Source organism: Podarcis liolepis (genome assembly GCF_965112155.1).
Source record: "Podarcis liolepis genome assembly, chromosome: 5".
In the NCBI taxonomy this organism is placed as follows: domain Eukaryota; kingdom Metazoa; phylum Chordata; class Lepidosauria; order Squamata; family Lacertidae; genus Podarcis; species Podarcis liolepis.
Window position 1 is genome coordinate 67,845,441 of NC_139556.1, and position 16,442 is coordinate 67,861,882.

The 16,442-nt window shown below is 43.0% G+C and overlaps 1 protein-coding gene across 6 annotated transcripts in view; it reads left to right on the forward strand.

Moving 5' to 3' along the window:
- Nucleotides 1-16,442, forward strand: part of HDLBP (high density lipoprotein binding protein) — a 257,678-nt gene that overhangs the window by 219,384 nt on the left and 21,852 nt on the right. For 3 of the 6 annotated variants that reach the window (XM_083506309.1, XM_083506311.1, XM_083506310.1), the window contains exons 2-6: nt 5,617-5,684; nt 9,406-9,518; nt 11,973-12,127; nt 12,721-12,936; nt 15,602-15,808. In XM_083506309.1, coding sequence (XP_083362435.1) covers nt 9,443-9,518; nt 11,973-12,127; nt 12,721-12,936; nt 15,602-15,808 — 654 coding nt within the window. In that variant the 5' untranslated portion in view covers nt 5,617-5,684; nt 9,406-9,442. Of the gene's footprint in view, nt 1-5,563; nt 5,685-9,405; nt 9,519-11,972; nt 12,128-12,720; nt 12,937-15,601; nt 15,809-16,442 lie in introns of all 6 variants that reach the window. The other 3 variants (XM_083506307.1, XM_083506308.1, XM_083506312.1) reach the window with 2 other exon arrangements.

A 16,442-nucleotide genomic window follows, 5' to 3' on the forward strand; every position in this document is an offset into this window, starting at 1 on the left:
CCCATTGAATAATGTTAAAAGTATTTTATTGTAATGACTTAAATGGTATTATGATCCCCTATCAATTATATTGAACCAAAGGCTGCTTTTACATTGGTACCTTGGGTTAAGAACTTAATTCGTTCTGGAGGTCCATTCTTAACCTGAAACTGTTCTTAAGCTAATTGGGCCTCCTGCTGCCACCACCGTGCAATTTCTGTTCTCAACCTGAAGCAAAGTTCTTAACCCAAGGTACTATTTCTGGGTTAGCGCAGTCTGTAACCTGAAGCATCTGTAACCTGAAGCGTCTGTAACCCAAGGTACCACTGTATATGTATAAAAACTGTTGGGGAGGAGTGAGTCACAAGTCATGTGCTTTCTGCAACCACAGACTAGCAAGGAGGTAGGAGATGCGGAACTGTTTGTCACTTGGTTTATGCATGGAAGCCTCTATGGTTGATATTTGTACTCCTGTTTTAAGTCTTCCAACTATTTGAACTTTGCAGTGTGCTTCATTCGAAATTACGAATATTTATCTTCATTTTACTAAGCAAATAAAATGGATCAGCTGTGTACAATTATTTTCCATATATTAAATATTTCCCACTCTTCTTTAAATATACGTTCTTCTTGCAAGTTCTGCATATTCTAACATCATAAGTGGCCAGTCCTCTTTACAAGGGACTTTGCTCACTTTCCATTTTTGGGCTAACAGAACACGGGCCACTGTTGTTGCATACATAAACTCTTCTGGCTTGTTTATTGTTTCCCATTCTGATAATAAATTATACATTTTAGACAGAAGTTTATCCTTATTTTGTAAAAGTTCTTTTTCAAATTGTGAGCTTTGGTCCAAAAAAACATTTATTTATTTTTTGGTCTACCTTAAACGTAGCATATATTTGGTGGTATTGTAACCAATCCGTTACTTGGCTTCTTAAGTTCTCCATAGGTTTCAGTCTGGGTTCACCCCCTGCAAAGTCCAGCAGTTCCCTGTAAGTTGCCCATTGTCTGTCCATATTAACTCTCTTAATTGTAATTGCTTCGATGTGGGGTGTTTTTCTTTCTAGCAGATTTTTATATTTCTCCCAGACTCTATACAAATTCTTCCTGAGAATGTGGTTCATAACGAACACATTCATGCCTGCCGAAGTTTAAGTCTTGGCCTTCCAAGTCTAAAATATCTGCATTATCCAATACAATCCATTCCTTTAACCAACACAAACAAGCTGCCTCATACAATTGCAAGTGTGGCAGAGCAAAGCCCCTCTTCCTTTTGTATCTATCAAAATTTTATATTTTATTATTGGCTTTTCAGGATTGTATTCTTAGACTAAAAGTAAATTATTATTTGCGCTGTAGAATTACATTGTGCAGATGTAATTCTACAGCGCTTGTTGCACATATGCAAAAAAATGTTTTGAATTATGCTCCTGGGCTCTGCTCGGTGTTAAACAAATGCCTTTCACTGTTTTTATAGCAGCCAGGAAAAACATGAATTTCACAGTGAGAGACATTATTTTGGATGAAAAATTGAAAAAGAACTTTCATTTCACCTTGATTTAAATTAATCCATGCTGCAGCATTTTGCTTTTTTGCTCCTTTTTTTGGCAGTGCTTGCATACTTTTGAGATAAAATGTTTTCTTTGTTAAACGTTGATAAGCAGTTGATCGATGAAGTGATCCTAATCTTAAACAACAGCCATCTGCGTTTGGCAGTGTGCCACAGGGCATAACATAACTGAAGATAGCAATATTTTCACTAATTGTGGCCTAACATCCATTATGTTAATGCAGATTTATTAGTAGTATAATTAGAATGCACACATGAGTTTGCATTGTATTTTCATTGTGGCCCCAGGATTTGAATAAACCGGCCAGCCATTAATAATGATCTAGGAAGAGCCTGTGGAATCAGGCCAGTGGTCTATGTAGTCCAACATCCTGTTCTCACAGTGACCAACCAGATGGCTACAGGAAACCGGCAAACAGGATTCAGGCCCAAGAGCACACTCCCCACCTATGGTTTCCAGCAACTGGTGTTCAGAAGAAGCATTGCTGCCTCTGAATGTGCAGGCAGAGCTTAGCTATCATGGCTAGTAGCCATTAATGATATTATTCTTCGACAGTTGCAACCTGTTTAGCCAAGCTGCCCTCTTATTCCAAGAGCGCCATACTCTCTTTCTGAAAGATCACACATGAAATAGGTGATGACTTGCCCTCCGAAGCTAGATTGTATCTTAATTTCTTACTTTCATTGCTTTCCCTCATAAGATGCTTGAGACAGACTTAGCAGTGTCCTGTCGTCGTTTTCTTGTCGTTGTTTTAAAATAACTTTCTGCACTTCTGTCTTACGTAGACACGGAACCAACAAGAAAATGGGTAAAGATGACTGGAATGGTCAGGCATTAGTCTAACATACATGAGTCTTTTATTCTTTATCTCAGTTCCCCCATGCATCTTGTACATATACCTGAAGGAGCGTCTCCACCCCCATCATTCTGCCCGATACTGAGGTCCAGCGCCGAGGGCCTTCTGGTGGTTCCCTCACTGCGAGAAGCCAAGTTGCAGGGAACCAGGCAGAGGGCCTTCTCGGTAGTGGCACCCGCCCTGTGGAACGCCCTCCCACCAGATGTCAAAGAGAAGAACAACTACCAGACTTTTAGAAGACACCTGAAGCTTCCTCTTTAGGGAAGCTTTTAATGTTTAACAGACTACTGTATTTTAATACTTTGTTGGAAGCTGCCCAGAGTGGCCGGGAAAACCCAGCCTGTTGGGCGGGGTATAAATAAAGTATTATTATTATTATTATTATTATTATTATTATTATTATTATTATTAGGAAACAAGAACTGACATCAGAATTACCCCCAGCTGTTACAAAATTCTGGCATTGCCAAGTGATTTGCAGCTTTTCCCCCTCCCATCTGTCTGTTGCCTTCCCTTGCCATTCTTCACCTTGCCCAATATTATTTTATTATATTCTGCTAAAGCAGTGCCTTGGTCTAATCTCCATAGCATACAGCAGCGTTTCAGACCGTTCCTCAAGTCACCTCAGGGTGCCAAGGCACACTGGTTGAAAACCAATGATTTTCTCCCCCCCCCCAATGTTGTAAGCCTCCTTGAGCATGCTTTGAACATGGTTTTTATTCCATTTCATTGTTTTCATAAGTAACATTTTCTCAAGCCTCTGCCATTCAAATCTGCGCAGCTTCTGGGGGCATGATGAAACCAGCAGCTGTGCCCACGAGGTTACATTCCTGTCAGGCAGGCACTAAATCAAGTTACAGCACCCAAACGGTCTCAACTTGAGCTCAGCCTTCCTGGAACAAAGTTAAGCCACTAAACCCATACCCAGCTAGCAGGAAGTTCTGAGCAAAGGGTGTTGGGGGCCAGAAAAGGTGGCAGAGCCAGGAGAACGGCTGCCTTGAGAATAGGGCCAGATCAAGGGGAGAACATACATAATTAGTCAGACCTCTGTATGCTGGTGACAGTAAAAGTAAGGAGACCACTGTTCCTGTTTTGCAGCTTGCTGAGCCTGTCAGTCATGATTAACCCTGGAGTCCTCCTAGTACCTTTTTCTTGAGAGCCAGTATAGGAGACCAGGATTCAAATCCCTGCCTGGCTGAGATGCTCCCCGGGTGCAACCTTGGGGTGGTTACCGTCTTCTGTCAGCCTAACCTAAAACAGAGGTTGGCTGGCCGGCCATCTGCCAGGGATTCTTTAGCTGCGATTCCTGCATTTCAAGGGATTGGAGCTGATGGCCCCTGGTGTACATTACAATTCTATGGTTCCACGAAGCTCTAAAGAGTTTGATAAAATAGATGGGAAGCATAGTTAACATGAACTCCTTGACGATCTTCTTCCGTTAAGGGTTGTAGGACAGATTGTTTGTTTTTGCAGTCTGAGCTGTGGCCACATGTGCCGGCAGATGTACTTTCTGTCCCACAATAGTGCAGATGCCACACTGGTTTTCTGTTAAGCCACCTTGTCTAAAGCAGTGACAGGCCTTGAATAGTGACATGAATATTCAGTGTTGGCTCATGCAGAGCACATGCTCCCCTAGTCTATCCCAGCTTGACCCTGGTGCAAGAAACACTGTGTTGTACCCCAGTTTTATTCACAGTAAGTCAGTTGTCATGATTCGGTATATATATTCTTGATTACCATTTAAAATCTATCCAGTTTTATTTGCCAATACCAGGCCTAGATCTGTGTCATAGAGCCTCCAAATTCATGATGTTAGTGCCCTGTGTTAATTCTGAAAGCTTTCTGAGTGGCAAGCATGTTGGCCTTGCTAGTTTGTATTTATTTTTATTAAATTTTCAGCTCTCTTCCTTCTGGGTCATTTCCCAACAATTACAGTTTTAGGCTCCTATCCTTGTCCTTCATTTTTCTTCTGGAGCAGCGATTACATGCTTCTTAGGTGATTACAGTTGTGCATTTCAAATTTAGTTTTAAAAGCGAGGAAATACGAAGTTGCTCCAGCCTCGTTCAAGCTGACTTTGCTGGGATTGCACTTGTTCCAAGAAATGTTCAAAGTAGATTATGGCCCTACCCATAAATGCTGACTGTCTCCGCTGCTGCTGCTGCTGCTACTGCTGCTGTTTTTCTAAGCTGGTTTGATCAGTTTTACCCAGTAGCACAGGTATTTGTAGTTAGACATCTAACTCCCACTGAACTCCTGTTGGGATGTTGGAAATATGTTGGTAACTTCTTTGTTTCAAAACAAAGATCTCTGGTCAAGTTTGGAGCTCTTGCCTCTTGTAGAGTTTTCAAAATGCCAGTCACATACACATGTGCACAAATTGGGCATTGCGTGTGTGCGCGCACATGCACATATCAGAGCTTAGAATTGCCAGGAGCCGATTTAATAAAACTCTGTTCTTTTCTCAGCCTCCGATTGTAAGAAAGTGCATGTTTTACCCAGGCTCCACTAAACTACATTCCTATCTTCTGACTGATGTCCGTTTTCTTGGCAGGTTTTTAATCTGTTAGTTTCTCTGTGTGTCACCCAGTTGGAGATGCTTTTACAGCCATGAAACTTCAAATTCATATCTTACATCTGCTATTTATTTACTGTTTTTTAGCCTAAAATTACATTGGGTAGTTTTGTGCTGGAGAATGGACAGGCAGTTAAGCCCAAAGTCCATAGAAAATCTTAAATTACTGTTTGCAGTTGAAATTGATGAGATTATTTGGATGACGCAGAACACTATGCTGTACTGTTGCACCCAAAATGCTAGTACAATTTTTGATTTTTCTAGAAATAAAATACTAAGTGTTGCTGGTATAACTCTTGATTGTATAGATTCATTATGTTCAGCATTCAGATTATATGTGGATGAGTGGGTTAAGAATGTGCTGAAATGTGGATATGAACAATGACGTTTCCTCCTTCTTTTGTGTGTTGATTTTAAATTGTTTACTTGTCTGTTCTGTGTTTTGCTTTTTGTGGGGAAGTACACTTGTTGTAAGGCAGGTTGCAAATTCATTATTGAAAAATAATGATTTACATTTCGGATCCTAATTCAGGTTTACCTGGGTGATTTCCAAACTCGTGAAACTGTATTGTGATTTCAAGGAATTTTAGCACTCTTAGAGCAGAGTAACTATTGTTTCTTTCTTTCCCCAAAGCAGAAGCTGGCAGGCTGACAAACAGGCAGCTCACAGGACGGACTTTCTGGCTACTGACCATTTAGCTGGTAAGTTTACAGATCTATGTGGTTAAGTTTGTATGTCAGACTTCTGGCCCATGGTCCTATTGAACGCTAGGAGTTGTATTCAGCATAGCGCTAAAAAAATTCAACCCGTGAAAGGAATTCTTTGCTCAATGGAATGTTCTCCACCTCTCCTCCCCCCACCCCATGCAATCTGGTTTCTCTTCAGATAGTATAAATCTTTTGCCTTTTACCCATGCAGTCTGTTCTGGTGGTCTCCCCCCTACCCTTGTGAGCAGTTTTGGGGGTGTTGCAGGGGAAGGAGAGGGGGGGAAATCCTGTTGCACTAGCAAAGCTATTGAGTTCACTACCACCCTTGTTTTTAGTAGTGCCCATTAATTATACTGGGCAACAATTTTTTACTTTTTGAATGTTGTCTAGATTTCTACAACTGATTTAGGGTATTTTTGCACTGCTGAATCAGGAAATGGCATCCGTTTCTCTCCATCAGGTCAGGTTTTCTGTAAACTGAATGGTGGGCATTGATAAAGGTAGGTACACATAAATTGCATGTTGCTTCACCATTTTTCAAACTTCAGGGCTTGAACTTCTGTTTCTTGGAACTCCTGGAATGCTCAGCAGCACAGAGGTCTCTCTTCAGAGTCCAACAGTAGTCAGCCATCATGACTGCGTCCCAGCGACCCTGATACCTGGTCTCCATCTCTTTCATGTCCTGATGGAATCTCTCCCCCTGCTCGTCACTCATTGAACCCAGGTTCTCAGGAAACCGGTCCATATGTGAAAATAGGTAGTGCATCTTGACGCTCATGTTGCAGCCCAGGTTTCTGAAAGCAGTCAGCATGTTGTTGACAAGTTCTGCATAGTTTCTGGCCTTATTGTTGCCAAGAAAGTTCTTCACTACCAGAACAAATGCCTTCCACGCTTCCAGTTCCACTTCGTTCATTGAGTTTCCGAACTCTGGATCTCTGATGAGCTGACAGATCTGAGGACCGTCAAAGATGCCAGCTTTCAACTTCTCCATGGTCAATCCTGGAAAAGCCTGGCACAAGTAAATGAAGCAGTCACCATCCTTGTCCAGAGCCTTGGTGAACTGCTTGATTAAGCCGAGCTTGATGTGCAGTGGTGGGAAGAGTATTCTGTCTCTGTCCACCAGAGGGTCGTTGATGACGTTCCTTTCTTTGCAAGGCACCAATTCCTCCTGCACAGGGCAGTCCTTCTTCGTGTAAAGCTGAGCACGGTCCCTACTATCCCACATGCACAGAAAACATGGGTACTTGGTGAAGCCAGACTGTTGTCCCAACAAAAAGTTCACCATCTTCAGGTCAACACAAATAAACCACTTAGCTGATCATAACCAGTTTTCTCCAGCACATACTTCACTGCTTCATAGTTCTCCTTCAGTGTACTCGAGTGAGCCAGGGGTATAGAGGCAAACTGGTTGCCGTTGTGTAGCAGAACACATTTCAGTGATTGCTTGCTGCTGTCAATGAACAGTCTCCAATCTTTGGGTTCGTACTGTGGCACTCCAAGCTTGAGCAGAAGCTGCGCAATATCTGCACAGTACACCAAGTCCTTCTCGTCCGAGAAAAAACGGAGGTACTCGTGATGCCTTTTGCGCAAGAAGCTGATGCGAGCACTGTCAGAGAGGAGGTTTTTTTCCTTCAATCTGGATGCTAACAGTTCGGCAGAGTCCTTTAACAGGCTGAGGTCGCGAACTAGATCATTCAACTCCTTTTGGGAAAATGGATGTGGAGCATCATCTTCTTCAAGAACCACCACTTCTTCTTCTTCATGTCCTTCAACACTGGAGGCATCTTCGTCACTAATGTCAGGAAGTTCTCCGAAGATAGGCACTGGAATTTCATCACAATGAGCTACAGGACGACGTGCTGATTGAAGATCAGGATACTTTGTGGGGCGGCTGCCCCATTAACTTAGCTTTGATTCCCCAACTTTATGCTTTGCTGGACCAATTTATGGAAGATTTTAAGGTTTTATGACTTCAAACTGATCCCTTTTCGACATAATCACCCAGAACTATCGGACCTGAATACTTCTTGCCATTAAAATAATCATTTCCAATCAAAACAATTATTTGACAAGGCATTTTACCCCCACCAACTTCTTCTAAAATGCTCCACACAACCGTACATGTGAACAAAAATGTAAAAAAAGACATGTGGCCATAGCTCAAAAACTTGACCTGATTGAGCAAAACCAATGTGATTTTTGGATTCAGCGCATCAGATTCATCCTAAATCATCTGAAAAAACGCAGACAACAAATTTGTTGTTGACCAGTGTTATTCATAGATTTCACACGACTTGCCTGAAATACTCCTGCAATTACCTGTAACAAAGAATGGTTCTTCAAGGTGCGTGTGCGCGCACGCATGCTTGCACTTAAAGGTGGTATTTTAAAAGGAAACTATAGCCCACACAGTTGAATATGGTCCATGCCCAATGCAGAATGAACTTCAGCTGCTGTTGCTGCTTTTAAGAATTATTGTTTCTAGTGTTCCAGTAAGAAGGAAAGGGAAAAAAAATAGTTTTTCTTGCTAAACCCGTACCTTGAATATGCCCATCTCCTCCTAACAATAATACCCAAGTTAAAAGTAGAAAAAGTGATAAAACAGTTAAGGGTAGAAATTCTGTGTAAATGCTTAAAATACCTAGATTAGCTCCGAAACAAGATAATTAAGGGGGACAGAAAAGAGGTTTACAATTGTGTAGATAAAGTGAAAAGGGATTATGTTCCCCTTTCTCACAAATTGTTTCCTAATTCTTATAATTAAGAGGCAGCAGGGCTAAAAAGTAAGTACCTTTAACATGGCACACAATTAACTTGTTCTCTGGGACAGTTGAAGGCTAACTTTGTATAACTGCATTCAGAATAGTGCTAGAGAGTTTTGTACGTGCCCAATTAACCAAGATGGTTGGGGTTATATGTCCCAACCTCCAGGTATTCTTTACTTTCTGACAATCGCAAAGTGATTATTGGCTAGATTGCTCTTTCAAGGAAATCAGCCTGCTCTATTTATTCTAAGGTATCTAGAATTGGCTGTTGCTGTCAGACTGGTAAAGGAACTAAACCCTGCATGTGAAGTAATGTTGATGCACCTAAATCCCTGATTTAGGTTCTGGTCATATTAAAGGTTCTGTGTATTGGGGGGAGCATATAAGGCCAATGTTCGCTTCTCTGCCCTACAACATGTAAAAATACATGCTGAGGTTGCATGTCAAGAGGACTAGAGTTACATCTATAATAGCCCACTATTTGTGGCAGATGCAGCAAAGGCAGACTGATTTAGTCAACAATTTCCCAAGATAACATCTTTTCATTTTATATTTTGTAATGTTAAAAATTCAACCAACAGCTCCTCATATTAGTGCAGCTTACTGTCACTGACGTTTAAGGCTCCTTGAGGAGGCGGTGGGCATGTTGCTGTCGCTTCTAGAAGGGGAATAAATGCTTTTGCAGCAACCTTTCCCAGCCTCAAAGGAATAACTGAAGTAATACCATGCAGCAGCGAAAGCAATGGATCAGTGTTTTTCCAGGCTGGCTGGGAAGAAAGGCACTGCTTCCTAGCCACAACTATTTCTCCTAGGGCTGTAAGAGGTACTCAGCTAGGGACAGTTTCAGCTTGTGCCAGGCAAGTCGCCAGTCACGCCACTTTTACTTTACCTCTCTATTTAAATGCATCCTGCTAGTAATTATTACGGTGTTTCCCCTTTTGCGCTACCAGTGGCATACCCGGATTGTGCGTGGGTGGGAAATCGACCATGAGCTCCGTGGCAGTTTTGACCCAGGAGAGCTTTGCTGAACATCGCAGCGGCCTTGCTCAGCAGCAAGTGAAAGGTAAGACTGCAAGGCAAAGGCTACTGGAAAATCCCTTTTTGATAACTTCTGCATGAAAGTGGCATATTCAGCTTCTACTACATACTCAAATATTACTTTGCTGGCAGTGTTCAAAACTCCCATTGTTCTAGGCACATTTTGCGACTGGGGATTTCTTTAGTGCACACATTTTTTGAGCTCTGGGTGCAGTACTGTGCCATAGATTTCAGAATAAAACTCCAGAGTGGAAGGAAAGGAGGACATTTTTCTGCTTCCCCACTTCCAGCTACTCTCTGAAGACTGGATAAGAGACCCTCTTAAGAATATTAGGGGGGTGGGCAGGGGAAGGACTAGATCATGTGAAAAATGAACATAATATTTTAGCTACGGTTCATTCATTTTCAGCTTTGTATTCTTTTTATAAGAAAAGAGTGCCTAGCCATTCTGTTGTGCCCAGAACCTAGCTTTAAGGTGCCATTTAGCTCCTAGCTTTCATATCTCAGTTTCTAACACTGTTTGCTGGGGAGCTACTAGCCTGAGGGCTGGATGTGGCCCTTGAGGCCTCCCTACCCAGCCCTCATCATCTGCTGCTTTTCCTACTTCCCCTCCTTGAGAAAGCTTTTTTCAAGCCTAATTGTGGCACAGGAGGGGGTGGGGGTTACAGCTGGGAAGGGAAGAGTTAACATACCTCCAGAAATGCCCCTTGCACCATATTTAGGCTAGGGGGGAGCCTTCTAAGAAGGCCTTTTCTAGTCTAATTATAGTGGGAGAACCATCCCGAGGGTTCAGCTGGGGTGTGAAAGCATTTAAACCTTTTACAAGGCGTGTGTGTTTGTGTAGATATTGTGTGTGTGGCCTCGCCCACTTATTCCTTGACCATACTCCTTTTGGTGATGGAGGGTTGGCCAAGCTACCATGGAGTTGGCCAAGTAGAATGCAGTTCTCAGGCTGAAGAAGGTTTCCCCACCCCTGTTGTGGGAGGGAGTGCAAGCCGGCCTTCCTGGGGTCTTTGTTGCTTGAATGAGACAGTAAGTTTGATACTCGTGTGGCAAAGGGCTAACAACAAAATACAAGGGTAAGAGAGGTTCAGAATACAGTGGTACCTTGGGTTACATACGCTTCTGGTTACAGACGCTTCAAGTTACAGACTCCGCTAACCCAGAAATAGTACCTCGGGTTAAGAACTTTGCTTCAGGATGAGAACAGAAATTGTGCAGCAGCGGCACAGTGGCAGCAGGAGGCCCCATTAGCTAAAGTGGTGCTTCAGGTTAAGAACAGTTTCAGGTTAAGAACGGACCTCCGGAACGAATTAAGTACTTAACCCGAGGTACCACTGTACGAGTTGTCTGACCTGCAGGTTCTTTCTCCTAGTTCTTTTCATTCTGTCAAGCTGTTCCTTAATGTGCACCCTCTCTCCATGTGGTGTATTTATATACACTTCATCACATGGGTTAATGCTAGGTTAATCAGGAGAAGGGAGTGAGCTAAATGATCTTTTGGACTTTCTTAATCCTCTTTTTCTGTATTGGAAGCCTTATCACAATCACCAAAACGATTAAATATTTGTTGTTCTCTGTCCTTCATAGTACTGTGTTGAGCAAGTTACAATATATGGGCAGCAGCCAACACTGCTTAAGTTTACCGTGTTTAATCATTCTTCCATACAATCCTGTTAGCTGCTCTTATCAAGAAAATAGTATCTAACTATTTTGTCACAAGGTAGTGTAAGTAATAGGCAGGTGTAAATTGAATAATGAATGTGGTTTAATAAGCGTGATCAGGTACCAGGTCAGTTTAGTTTGTCAAGGGACTCCCAAGTCAATGCATGAAGCCATGTGAAAATTGCCGAAATGAATTTTGTAGATGGTCAAGGGCTCCTTGAAGTCAAGCAGCATCAATGGGTCAGCCTGCAAGCAAAATATGTCCTACCTCCCAAGTAAAACATTAACAAAAGAAGCAGAGGAAGATCAGCTAGCTGATGGTCCTCCCTTTCTCAATAAGAAAATAATTTGCCAATTCAGCAAGTTGTTAAGAGGTCAGCTACACAACAGCCAGTGTCAATAAATGGTTTGGAATTAACTCTCAGGCGGGGTCATCCTGACACCAGAGGTGACTGAACTGATCATCCACTTGTTCTTCATGCCAAACCTGCATCCCATAATTCCATTGGCTGCAGTAAGAAAAAGGGTGGTGAGGGTCCAGGGCATGCGTGTTAAATGTCAAGATTAACTCTGATTTCTACAAAAGATAAAGGTTTCCTAACTGCTTGATAGACAGAAACAACCACTGGTGGTTTACCAAAGAGAAAGCTGCTTAATTTTGTTCACCAATTTTGTTCTCTTAATTTCAGTCATTTCTTTTAAAAGTTGTGGCCTTTGTTTTCTGCCGCTGAACTCGAGCATGTTTGGAAATCAGCAGGGTGAGCACTATTTGTGTATGAAATACTTCATTGTTTCTTTGCTTGCTCAACTCTAGTTGCAGCTTTAAATGCTGAAGAAGAAAATGACCCTCCAACTTACAAGGATGCCTTCCCTCCTCTCCCTGAGAAAGCAGCATGCTTGGAACCAGCCCAGGAACCTGCTGGTGCCTGGAGCAAAATCCGACCAATCAAGGCTTCTGTCATCACTCAGGTCAGTACAAAAGAGGATTTCCCTCCTCTTTTACCCAACACTTGGTTTTCTGCTGTAAGCTTTGAAGACAAATGCTTTTCAGTATCCCTCCAGCATGTTGTCGCAGGGGAGAAAGTGTTGCAATAAAGATAACTAAGTGACCAGAGCTAACTTAAAGACTATTTTGGAGCAGGACGGCATTTGCTTGACCAGTCAGTTTTTGGAGAATTCTGTCGGTGTAGTCTGAGGCATTCCCAGATATTGACCTTACTCAGTTAGTGACATCAGAGCCCTGAATGCTACATTAATGCTGTTCAGATGTGAGGGTGATCTGGCTGCGACATCTGTCACCCCATTGATCGCCATTAATGCTGTTCGAAACTAAAGGGGTGGTCAGGGTAGCTGATCTCCTAAAGTAGTCTCCACTCTAAAAGTTAAGTATCTTTTTGTGTTGAAATCTAAGGGTTCACATCATAGAGAGTTGTGCCCAGTATGTATTTATCAGTTGAGTGCTTAAGTGTCTTGTTACAGCAGAAGTGTCTCTGCTCATCTGCAAAAGGGGAGTAAATTTACCATTGTTCTAAGTTGAACAAGACTTCCTTTTACCTGAGCAGGTGTTCCATGTGCCGCTGGAAGAGAGGAAATACAAGGACATGAACCAGTTTGGGGAAGGAGAGCAGGCCAAAATCTGCTTGGACATCATGCAGAAGACGGGAGCTCACCTGGAGCTGTCTCTCGCAAAGGATCAGGGACTCTCGATCATGGTCTCTGGCAAGCTAGAAGCAGTGATGAAGGCTCGAAAGAAGATCGTAGCTCAGCTTCAGACACAGGTGAGCGACTTGGTTCTCTCCTCTTCCCACTGTGTGACCTTCCTCAAGGTGTGGGTGCTCATAAAACCAAACATAGATTTTAGTAGGCCAGCTCACCTTTGCAGTGTATCTTAAGTGCATGGAAGGTCACTGGAGTGATGCCATGTGTTTTCAACTGAGCTTCGAAAGCTAATTGCAGTTTAATTAAGCATGGCCTCCCTACATACTTTTCTAGCAGCCAATGTTAGGCAAGTAATCTCTCCAGAAGCCAGAACCTGGTGATTGTTATAGATGGTGCATTCATGGGTGTTAACGAGGTACAATGGGATCGATTTTTATGGTGAACAGTAGCACTATGTACTCCCCAAAGTTTTTTCTTCCAAAAGCTCAGTGTTTCCTGAGGGGGTGGGGAAATACATTGAAATTGGGATCTCTTCCCCACTGCTTTCTGTGGCAAAGCACTTGGCAACATTAGAGGAGAGATGCTACAGCTACCTTAAGAGAGGCAAGGCATGAGTGATGGGCAGAACAGCATCCCAACCCTCTTACTCCCTTGGCAAGAGAAAGTGGACTGAGTCCCCTACATCATTTTGTGGTGGGTGTTGCATCCCTTAAGGTGGCTAATGCCCATTGACCCTAAGCTGTTGGCTAATTAAGTACTAAAGTACTAGACTTGGCTTGGACTAGATGGCCCAAAGAATTCTATGAGCCAGTTTAGAATGGATTGTGTTTAGAAAAAAGTGGAATGTCAGTAAATATGTAGATGGGGTGATCATGAAGACATCTGTCAAAAGGTTTTGGTAGGTGTGTGAAGTCCCTCAAAGGTAGCTGAGTAAACATAGCAATAATAATAATAATAATAATAATAATAATAATAATAATAATAATAATAATAATAATTTATTATTTATACCCCGCCCATCTGGCTGAGTTTCCCCAGCCACTCTGGGCGGCTCCCAATCAGTGTTAAAAACAGTACAGCGTTACAGTATAAGACGATGGATTATCTTGTGAATTGGTAACTGGCTAAAACGGGTAGGGAGCTAGAACTGGCTGGCTGGGGCCAGACCCTTATCTCCAGGCACACTGTGGTCCAAATTTTGACAGGTTGGCATGGCCACTCACTTGATATCACAGTGACATTAAGTGACCTATTTTTTGCCTGCCTGGTCTGAAATCCTGCTATGAAAATAATAGGCCTCTGTCTCCATCGCCAGGAAAGAGGAAGTGGGTGCATGGGCAAGTACATATATTCTCAACTCTTCTGTAGCCTGTCTGCCAACCACCAGAATTTAGCTTGCAGTTGAGAACTTCTGTGTTTGGATAAATGAGAACCTTGAACTAACTCTCTGTATTTGTGACATCATGACTAAGGTTCGAGTGGGACTTGGTCAGGGCTTTAGAGCATCCTGATTTATCCCATAAGCCCCCCTGGCAATGGAAAACTCTTACTTGGGCATTATGCCCTCCACCAAGGGAAATATTAATATCCCGTTCTATCTAAAATTTAATAGGTTCAGAAAGGACATAGGAAATAGCTTGAGGGGTATGTTCAACACAATTATGCTTAATCTGTGTTATAACATTAGAGTCTAGAGATCATACAATCAGGCTAGTCTGAGTGGTTGAGCTTGTTCTGAAGTGTTTCCAGTTCACACTGCAGCTGGGAGTCTTTTGTTCCAATGAAGACTGAGAAATTTAAATGAAGATGGGAGTCTGCACGGCTGAATGCTTCCTTCCACCGTCACTCGCCTACCTACATAACTTTACTGAATGAAATGCTATGTTAGGGAGGGAGAAGGCTAGGTTGAGTCTTAATAAAGCTGAGTGGACAGAATGTGTGCCTGGGAGAACTTGGCAGGGACTTTTATTTTTCTTAATTTGGGGAAGCGGTCAAACATATATTTAAAAAAATAATAATGTAGGTACCTCTAAGTGGTTTACCAGAAATATTGGAATGATCAATAATTAATAAGTAAAAGATTGTAATTTTTCAGCATCTATGTGTCTGGATAGGCTTGCCTAAACAAAAAATGATTTAAGCAGGCACTGAAAAGAGCTCAGCAAACGTGCCTGCCTGATGCCAGTAGACAGAGAGCTTTTCTACCTGAAACCTCAAGTAGTACAGTTCATGCAAATCTCTTTATTACTAGATTCTGCTGGATAAACACCTCCTATCTCTGATAGGTGTATACAGTGGTGAACTTAGACATGCACAGTCGCCTCCCGCATATGGTGGGAGAAATTGCACTGCTGAAATTCTGTCCTCCATTATGGCATTCAGGGCAAAACAGCTCTGTTGGATTGGTCAACCCAACCTTTAGGGCTGGAATGGAGAACTGAGAGAGAGAGAAAGAGAGAGAGAGAGAGAGAACAGCCATTTTCTCTTGGCGATAAGTTGCTGGGTGCTAGTGGTGGGCAGACGCACTCCCTCACACAGCAGTCTGCTGGGAGAGAAGCAGATAGCTCTTGACAGAAGTCTCTATCGATCAGTTGCTGAGGGTTTATTCCTCCTCCTTCCATTGTACCATCCATTTCAACTTCCTTCTCCTCCTCTCCCCTCACTTCTGCATGAAATTAGGCCGAGGGCTACAGGTTTTCTCATCCCTGCCTTAAGGTGATAGAGACACATCCGTGTCATGGACCTGGCCTGCAGCTTCATCCCGCATCTTGATGTCTGTTGTAGGCTTCAGCAACGGTGCCCATTCCCAAGGAGCATCATCGCTTTGTCATTGGCAAAAGTGGAGAGAAGTTGCAGGACCTTGAGCTCAAAACTGCCACTAAGATCCAGATCCCCCGCCCGGATGACCCCAGCAACCAGATCAAGATCACCGGCACCAAGGAAGGGATTGAGAAGGCGCGGCATGAGATCCTGCTGATCTCTGCTGAGCAGGTAAGCAGCATTCCCACCCTTACTGCTTCTGCGGAACATTGCTGTCGTTACACCTTTTCTGAGGGGAGTACTTTTAAGACAAGCTGACTTTGTCTTGGCCTCTGCAGAGCAGAACAGCACCTCCCAGATTGGGTAGTTTTATAAGCAACTATATTGAGCAAATAAGGCATTACAGGTACTGCTGCTCTGCTCTTCCAGGCGGTTAAAATCTATGGCCCTAAACATGCACATCTGAAAAATAAGCTCCATTAACGTAATTTGGACTTCTGGGTAAACAGAGCACCAAGATGTTTTGTATACGAAGCTATGTAGGATTGGGCAGAGCAATCCAAATGCCTCTTTCATCAGCACAGTGATCAGGTCTGGATTGGGACAGATGCTGTCTGGTGATGCCTGTAAGACCAAACAAATGTGGCTCGGTCCCACACCCTCCCTGCCCTTGGAGCACCTCATTCTGAGGCTTTGAACTGGTGGGGATGCTATCTGCAAAGGGGCATACGAGCACTGATAGGCCAGATCAGCTGTGAGACCTGAGCAAGACTGCCGGAGCATCTTGCCTCCCACCCCATGGCTAGAGTGAGCAGCCAGGCAGCAGGTGCAATGGTGGCTCCCCAAAGCCTTAAGGGTGGATTGG